A 23,828-nucleotide genomic window follows, 5' to 3' on the forward strand; every position below is an offset into this window, starting at 1 on the left:
ATCATTCATGCTAAAAAGCATTCTTTTATCTCTTATATTTGTCAAAGGACTGTCTCATTTCAAACATAGACAGAGAGAATCATACTATCTTTGTCTTACACTAGTACTAGCACCCAAAAGAAAGGGATGAGTATAATTTTCCTGGTTGTTACTGACTGACAAATTGGTTTGACCAACTATATGTATAATTTAATTATATTATTAGGAATAAAAAAGGAATTATTTTTATGAAGAAAATAAATAATGCAATGGTATGAGTATTAATTTAAAATTATATTCAATTTCTTTACACATACTTAAACGCTAAAATATGGTTGAAATTTTACCCAATCTGTGATAACATCAGTCAAATAAATGTCAGTTGGTTCGGGTGGTAAACGGAGTTGTTTGGATTTTATTTAAATCAAAGCGTTTTAAATTTATCCTAACAAATAGTATTATAAGCTACAAATTCATCATGCCGAATGAAATGATAACATTACAGCTTGGCCAATGTGGCAACCAGAGTGAGTTTACACCCTAACTATTTCCTTCGGTTAATTTAAAATTTAGGCCTTGTTTTTCTTGTTTTCCGCTTAATTTATTGGTATTTCTCAGTTGGTTATCATTGTATCCTCTATTCCCGTCACTTAGAAAGCATTATTTTTTTCCCCAGTTGGCTTTGAGTTCTGGAAGCAGCTATGTATAGAGCACGGGATATCACCGGAAGGTATCCTGGAGGAGTACGCGACGGCGGGCCTGGACCGGAAGGACGTGTTCTTCTACCAGGCTGATGATGACCACTACATACCCAGAGCTGTGCTTCTGGATTTGGAGCCTAGGGTTATACACACTATTATGACCTCGCCTTATGCCAAGGTGAGATGAATATGTGACGTTTTCAACCAAAAGGTACCACATTGTCGCTTGTTGATAAGGTTTATTTCTAATTAAAGATATATGGAAATAGTGCCTTACCGACAAGCGACAATAAGTACCCTTTTGGTTGAAAATGGTACATATGCTTACTATAAGCAAAGATAGATATAACTCCGTAATAGATAGATACAGTCTAAGGAAAAAACGTGCCACGAAAATCACGAAAATTTTATTCTCGATCAGATGGCACCACTAGTTTTGGCCTACTCTCGTATAGTATCTCGTTGACTGTTTCGTTTGTTATTTATAATTTTAACGCATACCAGTGAAAGAACATGGGTCAAAATCATATAAAAATAATTAATGCAAATAAAAAAATAATTTATCCATATTTAAATACATTTTAAAGTATTTTTATAAATCTTCATTTTTAGTTTTAAAGTATGTCGATAGATGGCAGTGAATTTACAGTGGTTACAAAATTTACTATGACAGTACCACTCTATCTTATTATATCCTCATTGCTATAAGTAACACTTGTTATTATTTAGAAGTGATGGGAGATCCAAATTTCGTGACTAAAATAGAGTCCACATTATGACTCAGACAATGACATCTTAATTTGTAACTCGGTCTCTTTAATTTGGCAACCAATTCATGACACCAAAGTGTTTTTGGAGAAATTGAATGTTTTCCAATGCTGCTCAATATCTGGCCAGATTACATACTAAATTCCTTGGGGATGTTTATGAGATATGCAAAAGTTTTTTATCTACTTATTTTAAATTTATTGCACAGTAAAAGAAACCAGATAGAAATGTTGAATTTTAATGCCATACGGTATATTTACTACTCAAGCTACCACTTAATTTTATTATACATTTTGTAATTAGTTTCCCATTTGTAGTTTTTAGGATTCCGTACCCAAAGGTTAAAAACGGGACCCTATTACTAAGACTACGCTGTCTGGCTGTCTGTCTGTCCATCTGTCACCAGGCTGTATCTCATGAACCGTGATAGCTACAGTTGAAATTTTCACAGATGATGTATCTCTGTTGCTGCTATAACAACAAATACTAAAAACAGAATAAAATAAATATTTAAGTGGGGCTCCCATACAACAAACGTGATTTTTTTGCGTAATGGTACAAAACCCTTTGTGCGCGAGTCCGACTCGCACTTGGCCGGTTTTTAATTTTTAAGGTATCTAAGACAATTCTATTTATTACAGTTATATAACCCGGAAAATGTATACCTGTCTAAACACGGTGGAGGCGCAGGCAACAACTGGGCTTCAGGGTACGCACAGGGAGACAAATTGAATGAGGAAGTGTTTGACATCATCAATAGGGAGGCTGATGGCAGTGACAATTTGGAGGTATGTATGGCCTTATAAACATTAAGCTGGTTCAATTGGGTATTTGATTGTATTTAAAATAAATTATTTTACACTGTGGGAGTGCGGTGAGTTGATGGCAGGAACATTAAAGAACGCCCGAGTCGTGTTGAATACAAGGTTTATTAATTACATTGTACATTGACTTGATGTATACAATAATTATTAGTTTTTTATCATCTATCAATACACGTGTAGTAAATCTCCTTTTCTCTGACACTTGACAGCTTAATGTTGCCGTGGTTATTATTGTAAAGGTGGCTTCACACATGTATGTGGTCGCCACAACACCATGCATGAAATAAAGCACCAGACTATTAATACAGAAACGTAGACAGCAGTTATTTTTAGACACAATTTCTATTTTAAAACTCGTATAAAACTATAAAGAGTAGGTAATTAGATTGTGACGTCACATGCTAGTTTTTTCATATAAATTCCATAGTAGCAAAATCGTTTTGACAGTTCGAAAAAAGAAACTGATTTGACTAGTAGTCAAATACCCTATCCCTGTCTTGGAAACTGGAAGTTTTGGTTTAAGTTTATAACATAGAATGATAACACTTATTCTTGACTTTCCTGACTAATAAAAAAAGCCAGAAAACCTGATAATATCAACTGTTACCGAGGAAAAGTCTCTTCTGTCTTCGCTTGCCTAGCCTATGCTAGAAAGCACTTAAGGTTATTAAAGTAATATTTTATAAACAATAGTTTTTTTATTTAAATATCATTAACACACAATAATTCACATATCAACACATTCTTGAGAAGATAAGTACTACATGTGCTCTTAGCCTAGAGCCAGGCGTGGCTCACTCCGCGATTTCGCCGCGTCGCCACAAGTACATGCGGCGCCACGCGGCCCACACCAATACTGGTGTTTAGCCATAGTAATTGCCGCGCACCGCTAAGGAACGGACGCCTTGCGCCACCTTGCGGTCATATCTGTCGTAATAGACACGTTTTGTTAGAGAGTGAAACTTCTGTGCCTAGTACTATTATTTATTCTGTGCTAGAGCTAAGGTCACCTCATGTTATTATTATTTTATTATTTAATAAGCAGGCAGGCAGTTATGGCAACTGATATGGCCTGTATCCAGTAATCCTAAAGATATATAGTTATTATGAACGCGTAATAATAGATATAGTGTTATGCTTGTCTAATTAATTTTTTCTAATTTATTTTTAAACTGGTTTACATTTTGTGCTGATACCACGTCTTCTGGAAGTTTGTTCCAAGCCCACACTACTCGGTTGCTCAGAAAGTGTTTGTAAAGGTTACTGTAAGACCTACTGTATACCCATTTTTATACCCTACTGACCTCCTTTATAAATCATGGGAAGTACTAACTGTTCGTCAATTATATATATTAAGCACAACACTAAAGCAGCACGCCAGAATTCCTTTCAACCCTGAATACAGAAACAAAAGGCGCAAAGATATAATAGGTATTCAAACCGTTCAAAGGAAACACGTATTTTCATCTAGATTTTTTGTCTTCTTGGGCCCATTTTTGTACAACAGGTTAAATGTAAAACTAGACCTATACCCACTTAGCTATGCTTGTTGTAAGAATACTCTACGACGCGCCCTTCAAAATATGACGTACGATGATACAGAGAACCTACTAATAGTCGTAACATGATTGTGTACTTTGAAATTTAATACTTAAGACCCATTTTGTTAAGGCGATAAGACTTCTATTGTGTAAGTACTACTATTAATTTATAATTAAGTGAATAATTAAAAATTGATTAATTTTGTCCTTCGCTGCCTGAAACACAGGAACTCCTAGTTCAGGCATTCGTAAACCACTTTCCTCTACTAACAACTCTTAGTCTTTAAGATGAACCTCTGTACAATACTTTTTTCAATAAATTATTTGTATTTGTATGCCTTTCTAGCTTTAAGTGATGACCTCTCAGACGGTTGTTGTTATTGCGCTTGTGATGGATAAAAATAGACAGACAGGTATAAAGTCATGCAGGACTCAAAGTAGCATGAATAAGTAAGTTTTACTAATTATTACTGTAGTGAGTACTTATGACTTCAATATTCATTGTATTACAGGGTTTTGTTGTGTGCCACTCAATAGCCGGAGGTACAGGGTCTGGCATGGGCTCCTACATCCTGGAACACCTCTCGGACCGGTTCCCTAAGAAGCTGGTGCAGACATACAGTGTCTTCCCTAATTTGGATGAAATCAGGTTAGTTAAGATTTTTAGGATATTAAAATGACTATCAATCACCAGCCGGGCTAGCACATGATTGGCGCGAGAGTATCTCGCCGCGACATAGACTACCCGACCCTCTTTAATTCATACAGTTAGTAAAAGACGGGTAGTCTATCTCGCGGCGAGATACGCCGATCATGTGCTCTGCCTACAGGACACCACTATGTTGTGAAAGAGGTGATTTAGTCTCGTGTTAGTAAATAGCACAGAGCGAGCACACATCTATACTGGCCGTTTTGTGCGCGAGGAAATTGCCTCGCGCGTATGCTCGCTCTGTGTGGAAACGGCTAATGTTGATCTTTCTGCCTTTGTTAAACCATCAAATACATAAGCACATAACAAAAATAATGTACGAATGAAGCCGCCATCCTACGTATGGGCACAGAATAACTAATAGTACTACCGTACAGAAAATTCACTCCTTCACAAAAACCAGATTTAGGTATAAAATTATACCTACACTCGCCGCCTGCAAGCAAAATTGAAACTTATAACCGCGCACGAACCGTGAATCTTCTTTGCACGCCGCAGTTTTATGACCGAGCTGCGAGTGTCGGCACGGGGTTGTCACTTGACAAGTTTTTGTACCTATACCTACTGATTTATTATTTTATGTAGGAATTACAAACGTTGATTCTGTAAACAAAAAATTTTTAGCCGGAGATAGTATGTCTGATTCTCACGGAAGTAGGTATGCCACAGAAGTACTTATTCCTTTGAAAATATGTCGGTCAATATAGTCCGGAATTTAAAAAATATGTTTTTTCTGCTTCCTTGTTCTTCCGTTTATTCAGACATCCGTAAACAGAACATTATCTTTTATACAGATTAGATCGCGATTTAGGTTTCGAAGCCATTGCGTATTTTCAATTTTGCGCGAGCGCCACGTGACACGACTATCGTTGCGAGCCGAGCGGCAGCCCACTGCCATACACCTTCCTGGGCGGTGCGCCGGCCAAATATACCTAAACTGCGCAGTGACACCCCCCTGGTATGGGCAAATAATAATAATGTTATTTGACAGCTGTTAACTACAATGTAATACAAAATTAGAAGATGTTGCTCTAAAATAAAAAACTCTAAAATGGAAGTGGGCGGGCCACATGCTCAGGGAAAAGCAGAAGTGGTCAAACATACTGACTGAGTGAGCCCCACGCTACAACACAAAAAGAAAAAGAGGCAGACAATATAAAAACTGGAAACCAAAGAAAACTGCTGGTCCACTATGGACACGACTAGCCAGAGACAGAGAGGCATGGAAGGCAATGGAGGAGGCCTTTGTGTCAAAAGGACACGTCGAGCCGACGGTTGTTCCAAACACATAAATAAATAAATATTGTATTAAATATTATTAACTGTATGTTCGATAAAAAAAGGCATTGAAATTGAAATACAATGTCTCATGAAAGATCCCATTTTACCCACGCCAAGGGCATCGCCAGCTGTTGATAGAAATTTTGTTCTGCCCCCACCCCTTGGCGACACCCATTACCCACGCTATGCCTTGTCGTCACGTATTCGCCGATCACGCAATTCAGAAATACTCAATAGTCCAATAATTCGTCTATGATTATTGTTTCACAGTGACGTCGTAGTACAGCCGTACAACTCCCTCCTCACCCTAAAGCGTCTCACAGAAAGCGCAGACTGCGTTATGGTGCTCGACAACACCGCGCTCAACAGAATCGCTAGCGACCGCCTGCACATCCCCAACCCCTCCTTCACACAGATCAACACACTGGTGTCTACCATCATGTCGGCCAGCACCGCCACGCTCAGGTAACACACCTCAACAGAGAGACACCGCGCTCAACAGAATCGCCAGCGACCGCCTGCACATCCCCAACCCCTCCTTCACACAGATCAACACACTGGTGTCTACCATCATGTCGGCCAGCACCGCCACGCTCAGGTAACACACCTCAACAGAGAGTCACCGCGCTCAACAGAATCGCCAGCGACCGCCTGCACATCCCCAACCCCTCCTTCACACAGATCAACACACTGGTGTCTACCATCATGTCGGCCAGCACCGCCACGCTCAGGTAACACACCTCAACAGAGAGACACCGCGCTCAACAGAATCGCCAGCGACCGCCTGCACATCCCCAACCCCTCCTTCACACAGATCAACACACTGGTGTCTACCATCATGTCGGCCAGCACCGCCACGCTCAGGTAACACACCTCAACAGAGAGTCACCGCGCTCAACAGAATCGCCAGCGACCGCCTGCACATCCCCAACCCCTCCTTCACACAGATCAACACACTGGTGTCTACCATCATGTCGGCCAGCACCGCCACGCTCAGGTAACACACCTCAACAGAGAGACACCGCGCCCAACAGAATCGCCAGCGACCGCCTGCACATCCCCAACCCCTCCTTCACACAGATCAACACACTGGTGTCTACCATCATGTCGGCCAGCACCGCCACGCTCAGGTAACACACCTCAACAGAGAGACACCGCGCCCAACAGAATCGCCAGCGACCGCCTGCACATCCCCAACCCCTCCTTCACACAGATCAACACACTGGTGTCTACCATCATGTCGGCCAGCACCGCCATGCTCAGGTCAATCGCCATGGTCGCCCCATTGCGATAAATTAAGGTCTAACTGAGTTGAGAGCTATATTGAGCTGTTGATACATTTGAGGATAAAATATGGTATGATTTATGTTAATACCTAACATAACAATTCACAATAATAGTACATTATTGTCGAGGCTCGGAAGTAGCTACTTGCTGGCTGAGGATTCGTTTTAAACGGACGACCTTGGGAGTCCGTTTAATTGAATCCGAAGCCAGCAAGTAGCCTTCCAGCCGAGTCCTATATAGTGCTTTTCACAAAAATGGCGCAATAAATACAAATATAATAGAAATATTTTACAGAAGCAACGTTCTTACGTATATATTTTCACAGAAGATTTGCTTTGCCGCCTTTTTATTTTTTTTTAAATTGAAAAACGAAGTGTATTTTTCTGCCGAAAATACGCCAACCTATTTGAGACAGCTAAATAGTCGCAGTACCAACATTATAATAATAAGTACTGATCTTCTGTTTGGCTGTTTAATGGACCTATGCCTTCATTTGATATGTCCACTTCAACTTTAAAAAAGTTTGGAACTCGACAAATAATGAAATTTGTATGCAACATTGCAGTCCCGAAATCGAGACTGCAATGTTTTTAACTTTTTAATTTTTTGACTGATCATAAACTACGCACTTCGCGACCTAATTTTTAACCGGCAACGTCGACTTTGCCGTCCATTTTTGAGAAAATTAATGTATCCGGCCCTAAGATTATATTATCTGTTCTCAGGTATCCCTCGTACATGAACAACGATCTGATCAGTCTTGTGGCACCTCTCATTCCCACCCCGAGGCTCCATTTCCTGATGACCGGGTACACACCGCTCACCGCTGACCATTTGGTACATGTAGTAAGTATATACGAACATTACCATACCTTTTGCGTCGCTGGGTCAACAGAGAAGTATACAAAAACCGGCCAAGTGCGAGGCGCACGTACCATTACGGAAAAAACGTCAAAAAAAAAACGCGTTTGTTGTATGGGAGCCCCACTTAAATATTTATTTCATTCTGTTTTTAGGGTTCCGTACCCAAAGGGTAAATACGGGACCCTATTACTAAGACTCCGCTGTCCGTCTGTCCGTCCGTCTGTCTGTCACCAGGCTGTATCTCATGAACCGCGATTGCCGCTATAACAACAAATACTAAAAAGTACGGAACCCTCGGTGCGCGAGTCCGACTCGCACTTGGCCGGTTTTTTTAGCTAACAGAAATACATCGTCTGTCAAAATTTCAACTGTCTAGCTATCATGGTTCATGAGATACAGCCTGGTGACAGACAGACGGACAGTGAAGTCTTAGTAATAGGGTCCCGTTTTTACCCTTTGGGTACGGAGCCCTAGAAAGGAAAACAAATGCAGCTTCTTTTGCCCCTATCTGTCATTTTGACATTTTTTGTGTTCCATACCTCAAAAGGAAAAAAAAAACGGTCATGGATCACTCTTGTGTCTGTCTGTCTGTTTGTCTATCTGTCACAGCCAATTTGCTCCGAAACTACGAATAACGTAGGTAAGAATTTTATACTTGGCGGCCATTTTAAGGGGATAAATTAGAAAATATTAAAAAAGTTTCACAAAATATATGTGCCATTCTCAACCAAAAGGGTACTTATTGTCGGTTGTCAATGGCGCTATTTCCATATAGCTTTAATTTGAAATCAACCTTATCTACAACCGCCAATGTAGTACGTTTTAGTTGAAAACGTCGCATATCGTGTGATAGGGGTCATCCATTAATTACATCACACGTTCAGGGGGAGGGAGGGGATCAAGAATATGTGACATTTTGTGACAAGGGGGAGGGAGTCACAAACTTTGTGCCGTCACATTAACTTTATCAGTAACCGAAAATTTATTTAAATTATTTTATTCGCTATACGTTAAATGACAAGTTTTTGGAGCGATAATTACGAATAAGGCGATATGTTTTTGGAGCAGGCGCCAAAGATCCGCAAAACCACGGTGCTGGACGTGATGCAGCGGCTCCTCCAGCCCAAGAACATGATGGTTTCCCTCAGCCCGGACCGCGCCAACAAGCACTGTTACATCTCCATCCTCAACATCATACAGGTACCAAACCAACAACTTCATCGTTATTTCAACGTTTCAACTGAAAGATGATCTGCTATTGAACAACGACCTGACCTACTACAAAGGTCTCTTATGTATCTAGAAAAAAAGTAACGCTAAAGCAAAGATAGGCTGTGAAAATTTTGTCAAACATATACATTTTTATTCTGCCTGAATAAAAAAATTATATATTTGACAAAATATATTAGAAATTCGTAGCACCAAGCAAATATTATAAATCATCATATATGAATTTACATGTCGATTTTATAAAATTAAGCTCTAGCGAGACGACAGAATCAAACTTTTCTGACGTACAGTGACGCGCAGTTTGTTTTCGAATTCGGCCGAAAACCAACGTGTAATCAGATAATCTGAACGCCAACGAAATGACATATTTTGTTTCAGGGCGAAGTAGACCCATCACAAGTGCACAAGTCCCTCCAGCGCATCCGCGAGCGTAAACTGGCGAACTTCATCCCGTGGGGCCCCGCGTCCATACAAGTCGCGCTGTCGCGGCGCTCGCCGCACGTCACGTCCTCGCACAAGGTGTCCGGGCTGCTGCTGGCCAACCACACGAACATCAGTTCGGTAAGATGCTATTTATTTAATAAACACTATTTTCAACTCGTTAGTTGTAATATCTACTGAATTGTACATTCAGCAGCAGAACTAGCATCCAAAATTACGTCGGACCACGCTAAGGTCAGAGTATACACTCTTATTTTCTTAACAACAAAGTTTTAGCAGTTTATACTGCTGATAGACTGAACTGAACCGCATTTATTGTAGAATCAGTAAGATCGTCGGATGACCAAAACCTTAATGTAAACAAATATTCAAATACAGAATAAGTGTAAGGTGGGGTCGTTACAATTGGTGCCGTGACCAGGATTTTTTTCAGTACGTTTGTTAGACATTGAACTGTTTTAATATGTCCCCAGCTGTTCGACCGTTGCCTCCAGCAATACGACAAGCTCCGCAAGCGCGAGGCCTTCATCGACGTGTTCCGCAAGGAGCCCATGTTCCACGACTCGCTGGACGAGTTCGACGTGTCCCGCTCGGTGGTGGACTCGCTGGTGCGAGAGTACCATGCGGCCGCCACGCCCGACTATGTGCACTGGACGCCTGGTCAGTATTCAATCTTTTTCAGTTTTTTTTTTTATGATATAGAAGGCAAACAAGCAGGCGAATCGCCTGATGGTAAGGCATTACCGTCGCTTATGGGCACCCGCAACCAGGGACCGGCCCGCTATCCCTTATCGGGGTTTTATAAGGGTATTGCATAAGGCTTAACTCACCATACCCTTTGCCAGACGAAACCCTTTGTTTTGGTTTTAAAAACCCTTATATAAAGCTACCACATTTGAGTAATCGGTAGCCCAAATACCCTTACAAAACCCTTATCATCCGCTCACCAACACCTTGCATATTGCTTATAAAGGGCTTCCAAAGGGCATTTAAGTCGTCTACCTTGTTCATAAAGCACACATTACTTCGAATCCGAGCGATCGTCGGCGGCGACGGCGGCGTTCTTTGACTAGGCACGTATTTTCTTTCCTTTTCATACACTACCGTAGATATATACTAATCCTGTCTCTTTCACGCAAAGGGAAACCTTTATAAAAAGCGCTTAAAGATAAGGGTAACCCTTATTAAGGGCTAGCCTTATTTTTGGTTAGCTTTTAGGTAAGGGTTAGTCAAAGGTAAGGGTATGAATGGGCTTGCAGTTCAAAAGGGAAAGTCTTTCAATGTGTTAGCCGTGTTTAAGTGTTGCCCATTGAAAGGGTTTTATCGCGGAAAGGGTTGTCCGGTCCCTGCCCGCAACACCAGAGGGGTTTGAAGATCGTGTCAGTCCGGAAATACCGCGGGCGACAGTTGATTCCACAGTTTAGCTGTGCGAGGCAGGAAGTTTCTGGAGAAACGCACAGTTGTTGAGGACTGCCAACCATCTAAGTGCTGAAGATGGAAATCTGTGAGGGTAGTATTGTAACTCTTACTTGATCGGGTTTTTTTTACAAGCTTTTTATTAAGTTGCAATGTACCTATGTATGTAACATGTTTGTAAGGTCTTCGGTTACCGCGATAGTTACTCATGAAATAAAACTATGAAAACGGATTATATCGCGTATATTGAATTTATAATACATCCCGACGTTTCGAACTCTTTACAGCGTTCGTGGTCAACGGGTGACTGAGGAAAAATTACAAAATGCAAAAATACCCAGGTCTGCTGTCTGTGAGCATGTCATGGATAAAGCCAATCACTCAATCAAGTTTGATAAGCCTCTGGTTCTTGCCAAGGAGAAGCGTTACATACCCAGAATGCTGCGCGAGGCCATTGAGATTAAGAAATATCCAAACTTTAATAGGGAAGATGGCTTTTCTCTACCACCAGCTTGGGATCCTGTAGTCCACCTGATAAAGGAGCAAGCGAGACATAGACTGTGAGACCGTAGTGTTGGATGATGCTGGACATTCTGATGTTTTGAAAAGATGTGTCCCGCCGAGTTTGTTGCCGGTCCCATATTGGGATACCCTCCTACAATTTAGGAGGGAATTAAATCTTCTCGGGTCCGTGGTGTAGGGTTGGAGCCGGCATAGTTTATTTTTATCGCGTATATATATATATCTTTACTTGAAAAATAATTATAGTGTATAACTAGCCTTATGAACCGATTTTGCATGTACAACCAGCCTTAAAGTTTGTAGTCTATGATTGTTCATTATTTTAGTATGTGGGTATTTTTGCATTTTGTAATTTTTCCTCAGTCACCCGTTGACCACGAACGCTGTAAAGAGTTCGAAACGTCGGGATGTATTATAAATTCAATATACGCGATATAATCCGTTTTCATAGTTTTATTTCATGTTTGTAAGGGTCAAATTTTGCAAGTTAAATTTGACCCACTGCCCGATGAAGCTGAAAATTTGCATACATATGCAAGTCGGGTGACAATGCAATATTATGGTACCATCGAGCTGATCTGATCTGATGATGGAGACAGGAGGTGGTCATAGGAACTCTGTGATAAAACAACGCAACCAAATTGTGTTTGGAGTTTTTAGAATTGTTTCGATGAATATTAGTTGCCTGTGGAAAGAAAAGTACAGTCAGCGATAAAAGTTTGTACCAAAAATGAAATTTTTGCCAAAAACTTATTTATTAACTGTTCCTTTTGTTCACAGAGAGCGGTCAGCTATAATACAAAGATCTGCAGAAGCGCGAAGTTTCCAAAGGTGCAAATGAAAGTATTCTGCGGCGCGTCACAAATCGTTAATGATCTAACCAGTGCCATGCATTTATCTCATTAACTCGAATAATTAAAGACACTGTGATTAAATGCCAATTGTTAGTAGCGACCGGATTTTGAGAATAACGTACTCGTATTCGCGAAATGTAAGATCTAGTATGTATGTACAGTAACCCCAGTGTACTCGTTTGAGATTTTTTTACAAGTGAGCTCCTAGCCTCACTAGATAAACCTTGTTTTTATTTCCTGTTGACCGTATAGGGGTCGTGCGAGTTGGAGGGTCTGCCATCTTGTGGCCTGAATCGGAAACAGACATGTACATTGATTGACACTTCACACCAAAGCAAGTGCTGCCATCTACCGTTCTACGTTTTCTTGTGCATAGTATTATATGTGCCATATAATGACCAGATCTGATTATGTAAATCTTTTAGAATTTTCTTAATTTATCCAAATATCATGGTATAGTCATATCAAGGTACTCTCTTCCGAGACTCGCGAACCACGTGACTGACACAAGCCTACGTCATCATGTTGTTCACAGGTTCAAGGCGGACCATGTCCAAATATAATAGTTAATAGTCAGAGCCCGGAATTTTCGCTGCAAAACAAAAGACTCGCAATCTTGCTAGAGTTAGAAACATTTTTTTATCGATATCGATATAGTTGGGTAATGGAAGAAAAAGATGGTCCACCAATGAAAATAGTACATTTCGATGCTAGTGCGGAAAGTATGTCATTACTTAAGAGTACCGAGATATACCGTTTTTTAATACAGTTCCAAAAAAATAAGAAAAGCAACAAGTAAGGAATGGAATTCGAAACTTTTATATTATTAATCTTGTGACATCATTGACATTGACATTATGAAGAGGTGTTTTTCTAGCTTTTATTCGACTAGAATAGATTTTTATTGAACCCACTTCAATGAAAGTTTTTTTTTCAAATGCATGTTCTATAAGACAGAAACAATTGTAAATATTAAAACATTGTACTATTATTACCTAAATATCATTATTTACAATTATTTGTGTATCGTATATTTATAAAAACAATATCGAATGTTGCCTTTGGAAACTTAAAACATTCTTGCAGTAAGAAAATACGCCTCTTCTTTGCTAGGCGTTCCATTCCATTCAGACAACTTATTAAGAACGGTTTTACAACATTAAAAAATAAACGTGTTATAATACTTGTAATGATGAAGAGGTAAGTAATAAAATATGAAATATGCATATTTTTCGTATTCTTACATTAACAGTAGGTTTTTATGTTGATTACGACGTTTAAAGGAAACTAATATTAACACTCATCAGTAGGTAGTCATGAATTGGAACAAGTAAAAATTAAAAAAAATTGGAAAATTAAAAAGCACTAGTTCGCGAAAACCAACTTTCCGCGCGCTAAACAGCCACGAAAAGTAGCACTTTTTGAGCAACTGTATTAAAAAATATATTTAACACGTAAATTTACGTAAGATTTCTATAAAATTATATAGAAACAGACGCAATTTCTTCTTCGAAATCTACGTCAGTACACACAGCAGCACAACATTTTTTTTTTAAATTGGCGGACCATTTTTTTCCTCCATTACCCAACTATCGATATCGATAAATAAAAATAGTTTGTAACTCTAGCAAGATTGCGACAGTCTTTGTTTTGCTGCGAATATTGCGGGCTCTGGTTATAGTAGTGTATGTATTAATGTACGTTCAAGATTCGTGTCGCTATAACTGTATATGTAAATTCTCATTCTCTACTCTAGTTAAGTGTTGTTTAATGGATTAAACCCGTTACGCTAAAACAAATTGTTTTGTTTAACGACTAGGTTATATTAAACATATTAATAACGGGTCACTCACGTATTTTAAGTCGAAAAACGCTCGACATGTTTCACTCTGTACCGAGAAGCGTCATCAGGAGCTTGCGTTGACCCGTCCGTCCGTTATTAATATGTTTAATATGTCTGTGTCTCACGGAAGTTTTGTAGCTAGGTTAGTGTATGTATAAATAAAAAAGGTTGCTTTTTTACCAAGAATTTATTTTATAATGGCTAACCTTAACACTTTATATGTATCGTGCACACACGAAGTGTGTACGCCTAAAAGCATTGCAAATATCAACGCTTTCCGTCCCTTTCCGACTGTACCAGTGTGAAACGGACACTCGGACAAACAACTGGACAAACGGACACCTGTTTGGCACTGACATACGCTATGGAGAACGCAGCTTACTTTCTATGCATCTCGCTCGTACTCGCATATAAGTGCGAGCGAGATGTATAAGAAAGTAAATTACGTAAACGTTAGCGTATATGTCATTGACTCAGGCTCTGGGTCTGCTTTAGGCTGCCGTTCCACTGAGGTGGAGATGAGACTATAATAGATTGGTTGTAATCGGAGCTCAGAAAAGAATCAATGCTATTAGTTTATTCCCGCACGCCTCCTCTCATCTCCGCCACATTGGTAAAGTCGCCTTACGGCAAAATATTTTTTGAAAAAGAACAGCGCAGTTTAATTGGATAGTTTTCTATATTTCAGAAATACTTTCTCCGTGTTTAGGCTGCGTTTCCACTGGGTCGACTATCAACCATATCATCTAGTGCAAATGCGCTCTTAGAACACCAAAAAAATGAAAGCTAAGACAAATTCAACTGTCCACTGCGGATTTTTCTGTTCAACTTCTAGTAACATCGATGCATTGTTGCTAAATCATATCGTTATTTAAATAAAACATGATTAAAATAGCTGTAGCAAATATTTTGTACGTTATAATATAAAATCAATTGTATATCTGCGCCATAAATTATAAAAGAGCACAGTATTTTTACTACCAATATACAGACTATGAAATGCAAATGAATGGGTCTAATATGCTTCCAATTTAATGGCGATCACAACATTCTCTCTTTCACAAATTCCCCTAAATACAAATTTTAAATTCACTGCAGTAAACTCACATTTGATATATATAAAAAATCCTCATTCATAAATAATTAGATCAAGCCTCAATTAGTTAATTTATATTCTATCATTTTCTTAGCACAAACGATTGATAGCCAGTTGATATCGCAGATACTAAATTTAGTTATAGAATTTACTATCCAATCCGTCTGATTTGTACTAAAAAGACAGTTGGATTGTGCCTTTGGGCAGATTGTTATTAAAATCATAGTTTACTCCAGTGAAAAATAAGAAATTTAATTTAGGGGCCCATTTTAAATTTGTCTACTCGAACCCTAAACTATTGAACAGATCATACTACTCCATATCACATTCATACACATGGCATTATGTACTAAGGCTGCCTTTCCACTGAGGCGGAGATGAGAATAAACAGGAGAATCAACCAATGTCAAAATCTTCTCCGCTATGCTGGATTACAACCGCTATTTGTTGATTCTTGTGCGTCTCCTTTCACCACCTCAGAGGAAAGGCAGCCTAACCATATCATATCAGTTGATATGTGGACATTATTGAATGGTCTAACGTACAGTTATCATTACATGACAGCAAGGCCGAGCTACGCTATGGCTATGTATGTACATTCACGTGTTTATATAACATGCAGATGCCAAATACTTAGATGACGTGGATTCCCTTAAGAATAACAATTAAAAACAAGTGTTAAAACAGATAATTACAAATTTGTAATTATCTGTTTTTCATTGCATACAGTTGTGTGCTGATTTTTATTTTGTTGTCGTTTTTTTGTCAGATGTTGATAAAATTTGGTCAGTTTGAATAGCTCATTCTGGGCGGAATAAATACGAAATCAGTGTCTAAAATTTTTTTTAAGGAATTACAAATAATAATAGTAATAGTACATAAAGTGTCAGGGATTTCATTAATCTATCCACCAAATTTTATCGAAATCTGAGGAAAAATAAACGACAACCAGATAAAAACCGGGCCACGTTTCAGGATGTTTTTAAAACGTTCAGCCATAGTTTGCGTTGCAAAATTAGTGTTAGCTGTACTAAGAACTTATTATAAACATTATGAAAACATGCTGTATTTAATTGCAATTTATGGAGACCGATGATGCCTATGTAAGTGACAGATTGAATGGAAACACTTATGACAATGTACACAAATCCCAAAGACTATGCCTAAATTTTATACATAAAAATATAACGCTTGATCTTATAAGATTAAAATTTCAACATACATCCCTAATTACGACCGAACATTAATCACATGTTAATAGTATTAACTATTAACTTAATACATCAACAATCAGTGCTTAGTGAAAGTGGTGCCCCTCCAAAGCTGGGTATTCCCTCGACTAGAGCTAACATGTTTTAATTGCTCTCAAATTCAACCCTCTAAATAACTTTATAATTCCGAAATAAATGTCATATACTATTAAGAAAAAGCGACCAAGGCCTCCGGAGCCAGGACTGGAATCGAACCAGCGTCCTCTGCTGTCGCGGCAAAAAAATTGTATATACTTGGAAAAATTCGCTATGCCGCCGGGAACGAGCAGATCACGAGCCGAGGCCGAGGGGCCGAGGCACCTGCCGCGATAGCAGAGGACGCTGGTTCGATTCCAGCCCTGGGTCCTGGAGGTCTTGCTCACTTTTTCTTAGTACATGACATTTATTTTGGTTTATAATTTATATAAGTTCCTACTTGAAATAACACAAATTAAAATATTTACAAAAACACTTTAATTTGTTCTAATAGTAATCTTTAAAGTATTCAGGAGCAGGGGAAGCCGCAAGTTTGGACAACATTTTAGAATGACATGCTACAAATACCATTAATTTGAAATCAAACCGAGTAAATCCAGACGATGTTTTGTACTGGCAAATGCTTAATTTCTCAAGTTTATTTATGAATTATCACATTTAAGCGCTGGCTCTAACATTTACCCGAGAGAAGTAAACTAGAAACATGTCTAGTTCAGTCAATCCCTGGTTATTAGCAATAGTTATGTTGGAACTCCAGCTCTGGCAACCTTCATTCTTAATTTAAGTGATGTTTCACACTAACACAAAATTAGGGGGGGTCTGATCAAGTACATATAGGTTGGACCACAAAGACAGCCTTAGGTCCCACGGTCCCAGCCTGGATAATCAGACCCTGGAAAAAATGGTGCTTATACTAAAATTCAACGCATTTCGCCATAGAAAAAAGTAAAGTGGAATAATAGCGTGATAAAATCTCTCTTATGCTTGCAGGGTTGGCTATCATTGAATATAGTGCAGTCACCATTTATTTATTCTACATCTAGAAAAGCAAATATAAATTGTTAACATTCTATTGTGTATTATCAAGAGTGTTTCTAAATTCTGGTTGGACAAGATTATTATTAGAATTTAAAAGAAATGTGTATTGAGAAACACTTTTGATAACTGAGAAGCGTCTTTTCAAAAGGGCTTATTTTTGTATGGTGGTCATAGCGAAATAAGCCCTTTTGAAAAGACTCTCCTTAACTATTAGAACCCATCCAGACTAACAGAATGTTCAAAACCGGTTGGAAACACTGAATACCAAGAAACTGCCTGTTGCTTAGAAGTCAATCTTGAGACTTGTCAATTCAACAGTATAATTTTTAATCAAAAATGCGACTTTTTTAAATTTTTGTCACGTAAAAATTAACTAGCAATCAGCAGGTGAGAATAGTCATTCAAATCCCTACAGGTTTTCAATAAATTAAGGTGTAACTAAGATCAAGTCCAAGCCACAAATTGCTGTAAGAAACACTTAAGAAATTTATTTTCTGTGATAGTTCCAAGCCTGTCAAATTAGATAACTAGAATGAAGATCAAATTTCTGTAAACAAGAAAATGCTCAAAACATCCCCGAAAGTCTGGCCAGGTTAACAGACAAAATCCTGTCACTTAACGGCGGGCTAGGAGGTCTGGCTGGATTGCTGGAACTTGGGCTGGATGATGGATGTCTTGCGGACGGGCACAGTTTCCGGTGTAGGGATGGTGTCGCCCGTTGGCTGCTTGGCGGGCGCGGCTGGGGTCTTGAAGGGCGCTGTTAGGTTCCCCGGCCGCTGCTTTGCCATCTGGTAGTCGCCAGAGTCGAAGAACTTTTGCTGTGGGAGAGTGAGGCATGTATTATTATAGCGGCAACGGAAATACATCATCTGTGAAAATTTCAACTATCACGGTTCATGAAATACAGCCTAGTGACAAACCGACGGACAGTGCAGTCTTAGTAATGGAGTCCCGTTTTTACCCTTTGGGTACGGAACCCTAAAAACGAGGTATAAACTATTAAGGGGCTTATATGTATTTACCACAACAATTTAGACTATTTAACAATGGTGGAGTTAAATTTTGAATAATTTCTGCCATCCTGCCTGATTAAGGGCTTCTTAACAATATGTATGGCTCATACTTACTCCTTTAGCAAGCCTCTTCTGCAAGAATGCCGAGTGTCCCCCCGGTCCACCACGTCCCAACATGGCATTTGGGAACTTTGCCTTCAGCTTGGCTTCTTCTAGTTTTTCCAACTCTTTTGGCTGCAAACAAATATGTTTATTGTAGAATACATTTCACAATTATTATTTAAAATTTAATCTCGGTTAACCTTTTCGACGCCATGTCAAACACAAAAGCAGTAATCCAGATGCCATGTCACCAAAGTCTCTAAACTGAAATTGAACTTGAATATGCATGTAGGTCTATGTTGCTCTGTGGTATATGACCGATTAATCGGTCTTTGGCGTTGAACCTACGGTGCGCATATATCGGTCATTGGCGTCCAAAAGGTTAAGGACGTTAAGGTAGTTGATGATGATGAGCTATATTTATTTATTTAAGCCTTTATTTTTCCTTAAATAGTTTTACATGATAAAAAAAAAGTTTTCTAATATTATTGTTTTCCATTTTTACTATTTTACCCCTGTTGGGTATAGGCCTCCTCCATATCTTTCCACCTTTCTCGGTCTTTTGCCTTGATTAGCCAATTTTCTCCGGCTGTGGCTATAATATCCTTGGACCACCTTGTTATGGGTTTTCCCGCCTTCCTTTTGCCATGGGGTCCTATCCACTTTGTGACTTTGTTGGTCCATCTGTCATCTGTCAATCTTCCTATGTGGCCGGCCCATCTCCATTTCTGTTTCAGCACAAACTCGAGGGCATCTATGATGTTTGTTTTGGATCGTATGTACTTGCTGTTAACCTTGTCCTTTAGTTTTATACTGAGAATGCTCCTTTCCATGGCTCTTTGGCAGGTTCTTATCTTTAATTTGTTCTTGTTTGTGTGCACCCAAGTTTGAGAACCGTATGTAAGGCATGGTAAAATGTACGTGTCCATTACTGTTTTCTTATGTTTTAGATTGTAATTTCCTTTTAGAAGCTCTTTAAAACTCCAGTACTTCCTCCAGCTGTTGTGGATTCTACGGTCTATCTCCTGGCTGTTGCTGTCAGTGTCGAAAGATATTCTCATATGATGAGCTATACACATAAATAGGTACTCAAGAATCTTACAGTCTTACAAAATAGGGTTGCCTGCTAGTCAAATCAGTTTCTTTATTGAACTTTCAAAACAATTAGCCACTACGGAATTAATATGAAAACCGAACAGAACTAGTGATGTGACGGTTAATTCTTCTACTTTTTCATAATCATAATCCTTTATTTGTCAGAATACAGTAACATAAGGTCTTAAATTATTATAAATTTAATAATCCCTGTATTCAGCATGCAAGCAAACATACTAATTTTAATTAAATTTAACCAAAGACCGTGTTACGCGTTTCGGTAGCTGCCATTCCTCAACCCACCAATGGAGCGGCAGCTGACGTTCAAGAGGGTTCATCATACATAGCCGTTAACCGCTATACAAGTTTTCGTCCTGGAGGCGATGACTGACGAAATTTGCGCCTGGCTCACGGTCCAATCCCTATACTAAACACTTATCCCATGTAAGAAAGTGTAGTGCCTTCCGTAAAAATGACTCTCTACTCTCTAAAAGTAATGACTCCTTAAAACTCTGAAGTAATGTGTTCACACACACAACTAGTTCAGGTATTGCAATGACATATATTTTAAACCAGTTGCAGCTAGATGATGTTGTAATAAATTATGAAGGTCATAGAGGACCAATTACTATTAAGTATAGTTTTGGACAGGTAAAAGTTTGCGGTTGAAGTAGACTTACGTTTTTCGGCGGTTCGTTCTGATCCTGGGAGTCACCCATTGTGAAAATCTGGAACAAAGACAAAAATCAAATCAACTAAATCAAATTTAAATTACTTATTTCCATGTCAACTGGAGATAAATAAATAAGAAGGAATCAGTAGGTACAATAAAAAAGCCCTTCATCCGTTCACAGTAGATAATACGAGGCACGATTAATCCGTATAGTTTGAAAATGTCCTTAATGTGCGTCTTAACGATCTACCCACACAAATGAGTAGTCAACAAAATTTACTTAAATATTGATATTACAGCATAAATTATACGAAAACCTAAAATTTCACGATCAATTCAGTAAATAAGTTGAAATAAAAATTAGAATCTCATTCACATGGTTTGTTATTGAGAACTTGTCGCCAAAAGGATGTGGCCAAAGTTGTTTACCTTGAGATTGCTTTCTTTTCTTCTTCACGGAATTAACCAGCAATTGCTCGATTATCAGTCGCTAAATATTAATAATTGAAAATAATACAACGAAATGAGAGCTATCAACTAAAAATCGTCAACAACCCTTGCTGATTTTTCCTCAAATCAAAAATGGCGTTTGTTGTAGTATTGCCAGTGTAGAATTTTTCATTACTGCCAACATGACCCAAATCACCCAAAGAAATTCGAAAACTCATGTTGGACTGTTGTTGGTGACTTGAATTATACTATAGTTTTATCACATTTACTTATTTGAGACGATTTTTTTGTTTATTCGACTTCGACTTTAGACCTGTACCGCTGGCTATATTTTGACCCCTAGGTTATAAAAATATTAAAGTCAATTCTGTTTTCGCTTATGAATACTTTGTTAAGATGTAAATCTTACATTTTGTTTTGTGTCATATATATAATTTGCTTTTCTAGTAATTTGTTATTTTGTGGTAATTATTTTTTATTTTGAATTATCTTGGAGAAAAAAATATTCGAGAGAAAACATGTAACTGTGTTGCATTTAGGATAGTGTTTTTAGTGTGAAAACATAGTTTGTGTCAATTACGTCCACTGCAATCTGATACTATGTCATAATATTCTAAAAGACACAAAAAAAAATTAGAGTTAAAAAAAATTACTTAGGTCGAATTTAATCGTTTAAATAGGTCCATTAAATGATTTTGTGTCTTATTAAGGCATAGCTTCATAAGATATTTGATGATTTTGTTGTAACAGGCTGTCACCGTTACAAAAGAATATTAAAGATATTAGAGTTTACATCTTATTAATTTGAAATGCGGGATAAATAAGATGTATGAATTTGTGTCACTTTCATCCACTGCATAAACAAATATTACAAAAATATTATTTGCGTTCAAATGAAGCCAGCGGGCGGTCTGAATGGGCAACGGAGGCCGTGCAGGGTGGGGCCGCGGCGTGACCTTGCCGTACGCAACGCATGTTTACTTCGCCTGTGCGCCAAATTAACGCAACTTATTCAAAGAAGTTACGCAAACAACACAACAACAAGCAACAAGCAAGCAAAGAATGCGTCGAATTATCTTTTACCTATTTAAAACTCATAGATATTGTACAATGTCACCATTATGCAAAAGAACTGTAAGTACATGTTTGATTTGCGAGCGAGCTGGCAACATTGCGCAGGGAAATCTTAAAAATATCGCGTTTACGTGAACGCCACATACATTTGTGACAGTGATAGGGAAAAGGTACCACTAAAGTAAAATTTGGTTATTAATACCGTGACTTTCTTTCATTCTTTGATAAAAAAAATTGCTATTTATGCAACAAGTGCGGAAATCATCTTTACGCACGTGTATCATACAATGTTTTACTATGCATTGTGCGAGTAAATAAAAAAACATGTCATGGCAAATAAGTTTAATTATTAAAAGGAGTGTTTTAAATCGACACGAGTTGCGAATTACCTATTCGCACGTGTATCGTACGTTTTACAGTACATATGGCCCTTTAAACTTTCGACATATGCACGGTAAGTGCTCTTTTCCGCACTAGTGCGAGAAAGTAGCACCATATGTACTGTAAAAAAAAATTGAAAACAAAAAGCACTAGTGCGGAAAAGCAGTACTTTCCGCACGATATGGCTCCGTAGGAAACGCACTTTTCGAGCACATGCATTGTAAAAAAAAATATAGGACTGTATCTCCTAAACCATGCGTCGTAGCGCAAAAATAATAAAATTTTCGTTCCCCTTTATGTAACCCAAAAGTAATACATGAAAAATACAATGAAAAAAAAAAAAGAAACAAAATCTTTATAGGGCTGTATTAGCTGTATCTCCTATATCGTGCATCGTAGCGCAAAAATAATCAAATTTTCGCTCCCCTTTAAGAAGCCCCTAATTAAGATTTAAAAACGCAAAAAAGAAAAAAAAAGAGGAAAAAATCTTTATAGGGCTGCATCTCCTAAACCGTGCATCGTAGCACAAAAATAATCAAATTTTCGTTCCCCTTAAGAAATCCTTAATTAAAACTTTTAAAAAAACCAGGAAAAAAACTTTATAGAGCTATTATAGCTATATATATAGATATAATATCTCCTAAACCGTGCGTGGTGGCGCAAAAATAATAAAAATTTCGTTCCCCTTTATGAAGCCCCGAAGTAATATAATAAAAACACAATGAAAAAAAAGAAAAAAAAATAACAAAAAAACTTTATAGGGCTGTATCTCCTACACCGTGCATCGTAGCGCAAAAATAATTAAAAAAAATCCCTTTAAGAAACCCCTAATTAAGATTGAAAAACGCAAAAAAGAAAGTGGAAAAAAATCATTTTAGGGCTGTATCTCCTAAACCGTGCGTCGTAGCGCAAAAATAATAAAATTTTCGTTCCCCTTTACGGAACCCCAAAGTAATATACAAAAAAACCCAATGAAAAAAAAAAACAAAAAAAAATCTTTATAGGGCTGCATATCCTAAATCGTGCATCGTAGCGCAAAAATAATCAATTTTTCGTTCCCCTTTAAGGATCCCTTAATTAATACTTTAAAAAAAACAAAAAAAAACAGGAAAAAATCTTTATAGAGCTATATCTCCTAAACCGTGCGTGGTAGCGCAAAAAGAACAAAATTTTCGTTCCCCTTTACGGAACCCCAAAATAATATACAAAAAACACAATGAAAAAAAAAACAACAAAAAACATCTTTATAGGGCTGCATCTCCTAAACCGTGCATCGTAGCACAAAAATAATCAAATTTTCGTTCCCCTTTAAGAAACCCTTAATTAAAACTTAAAAAAAAAACCAGGAAAAAAAACTTTATAGAGCTATTATAGCTATATATTAGAGATCCACGCCGCA

At 38.2% G+C, this 23,828-nt stretch overlaps 2 protein-coding genes across 2 annotated transcripts; one reads left to right on the forward strand and one right to left on the reverse strand.

The window, feature by feature from the left end:
• The first annotated feature begins 357 nt into the window (after positions 1-357).
• Positions 358-15,224, forward strand: LOC134756150 (tubulin gamma-1 chain). Its single transcript, XM_063692980.1, has 10 exons — positions 358-506; positions 656-858; positions 2,090-2,236; positions 4,326-4,462; positions 6,074-6,268; positions 7,816-7,936; positions 9,023-9,154; positions 9,563-9,745; positions 10,099-10,285; positions 12,344-15,224. Exons 1-10 carry the CDS (start codon positions 458-460, stop codon positions 12,358-12,360), a joined length of 1,371 nt encoding a protein of 456 aa, XP_063549050.1. The 5' UTR covers positions 358-457; the 3' UTR covers positions 12,361-15,224.
• A 5-nt stretch (positions 15,225-15,229) lies between these two features.
• LOC134756147 (cAMP-regulated phosphoprotein 19) lies at positions 15,230-21,110 on the reverse strand. The gene is made up of 4 exons (XM_063692977.1): positions 20,954-21,110; positions 20,532-20,579; positions 18,769-18,888; positions 15,230-18,459 (listed from the first exon to the last, which is right to left on the reverse strand). The coding sequence occupies exons 2-4, from the start codon at positions 20,568-20,570 to the stop codon at positions 18,268-18,270; spliced, it is 351 nt and encodes a 116-aa protein (XP_063549047.1). The 5' UTR covers positions 20,571-20,579; positions 20,954-21,110; the 3' UTR covers positions 15,230-18,267.
• Between the last annotated feature and the right edge of the window lie 2,718 nt (positions 21,111-23,828).

Source organism: Cydia strobilella, chromosome 3, assembly GCF_947568885.1.
Source record: "Cydia strobilella chromosome 3, ilCydStro3.1, whole genome shotgun sequence".
In the NCBI taxonomy this organism is placed as follows: domain Eukaryota; kingdom Metazoa; phylum Arthropoda; class Insecta; order Lepidoptera; family Tortricidae; genus Cydia; species Cydia strobilella.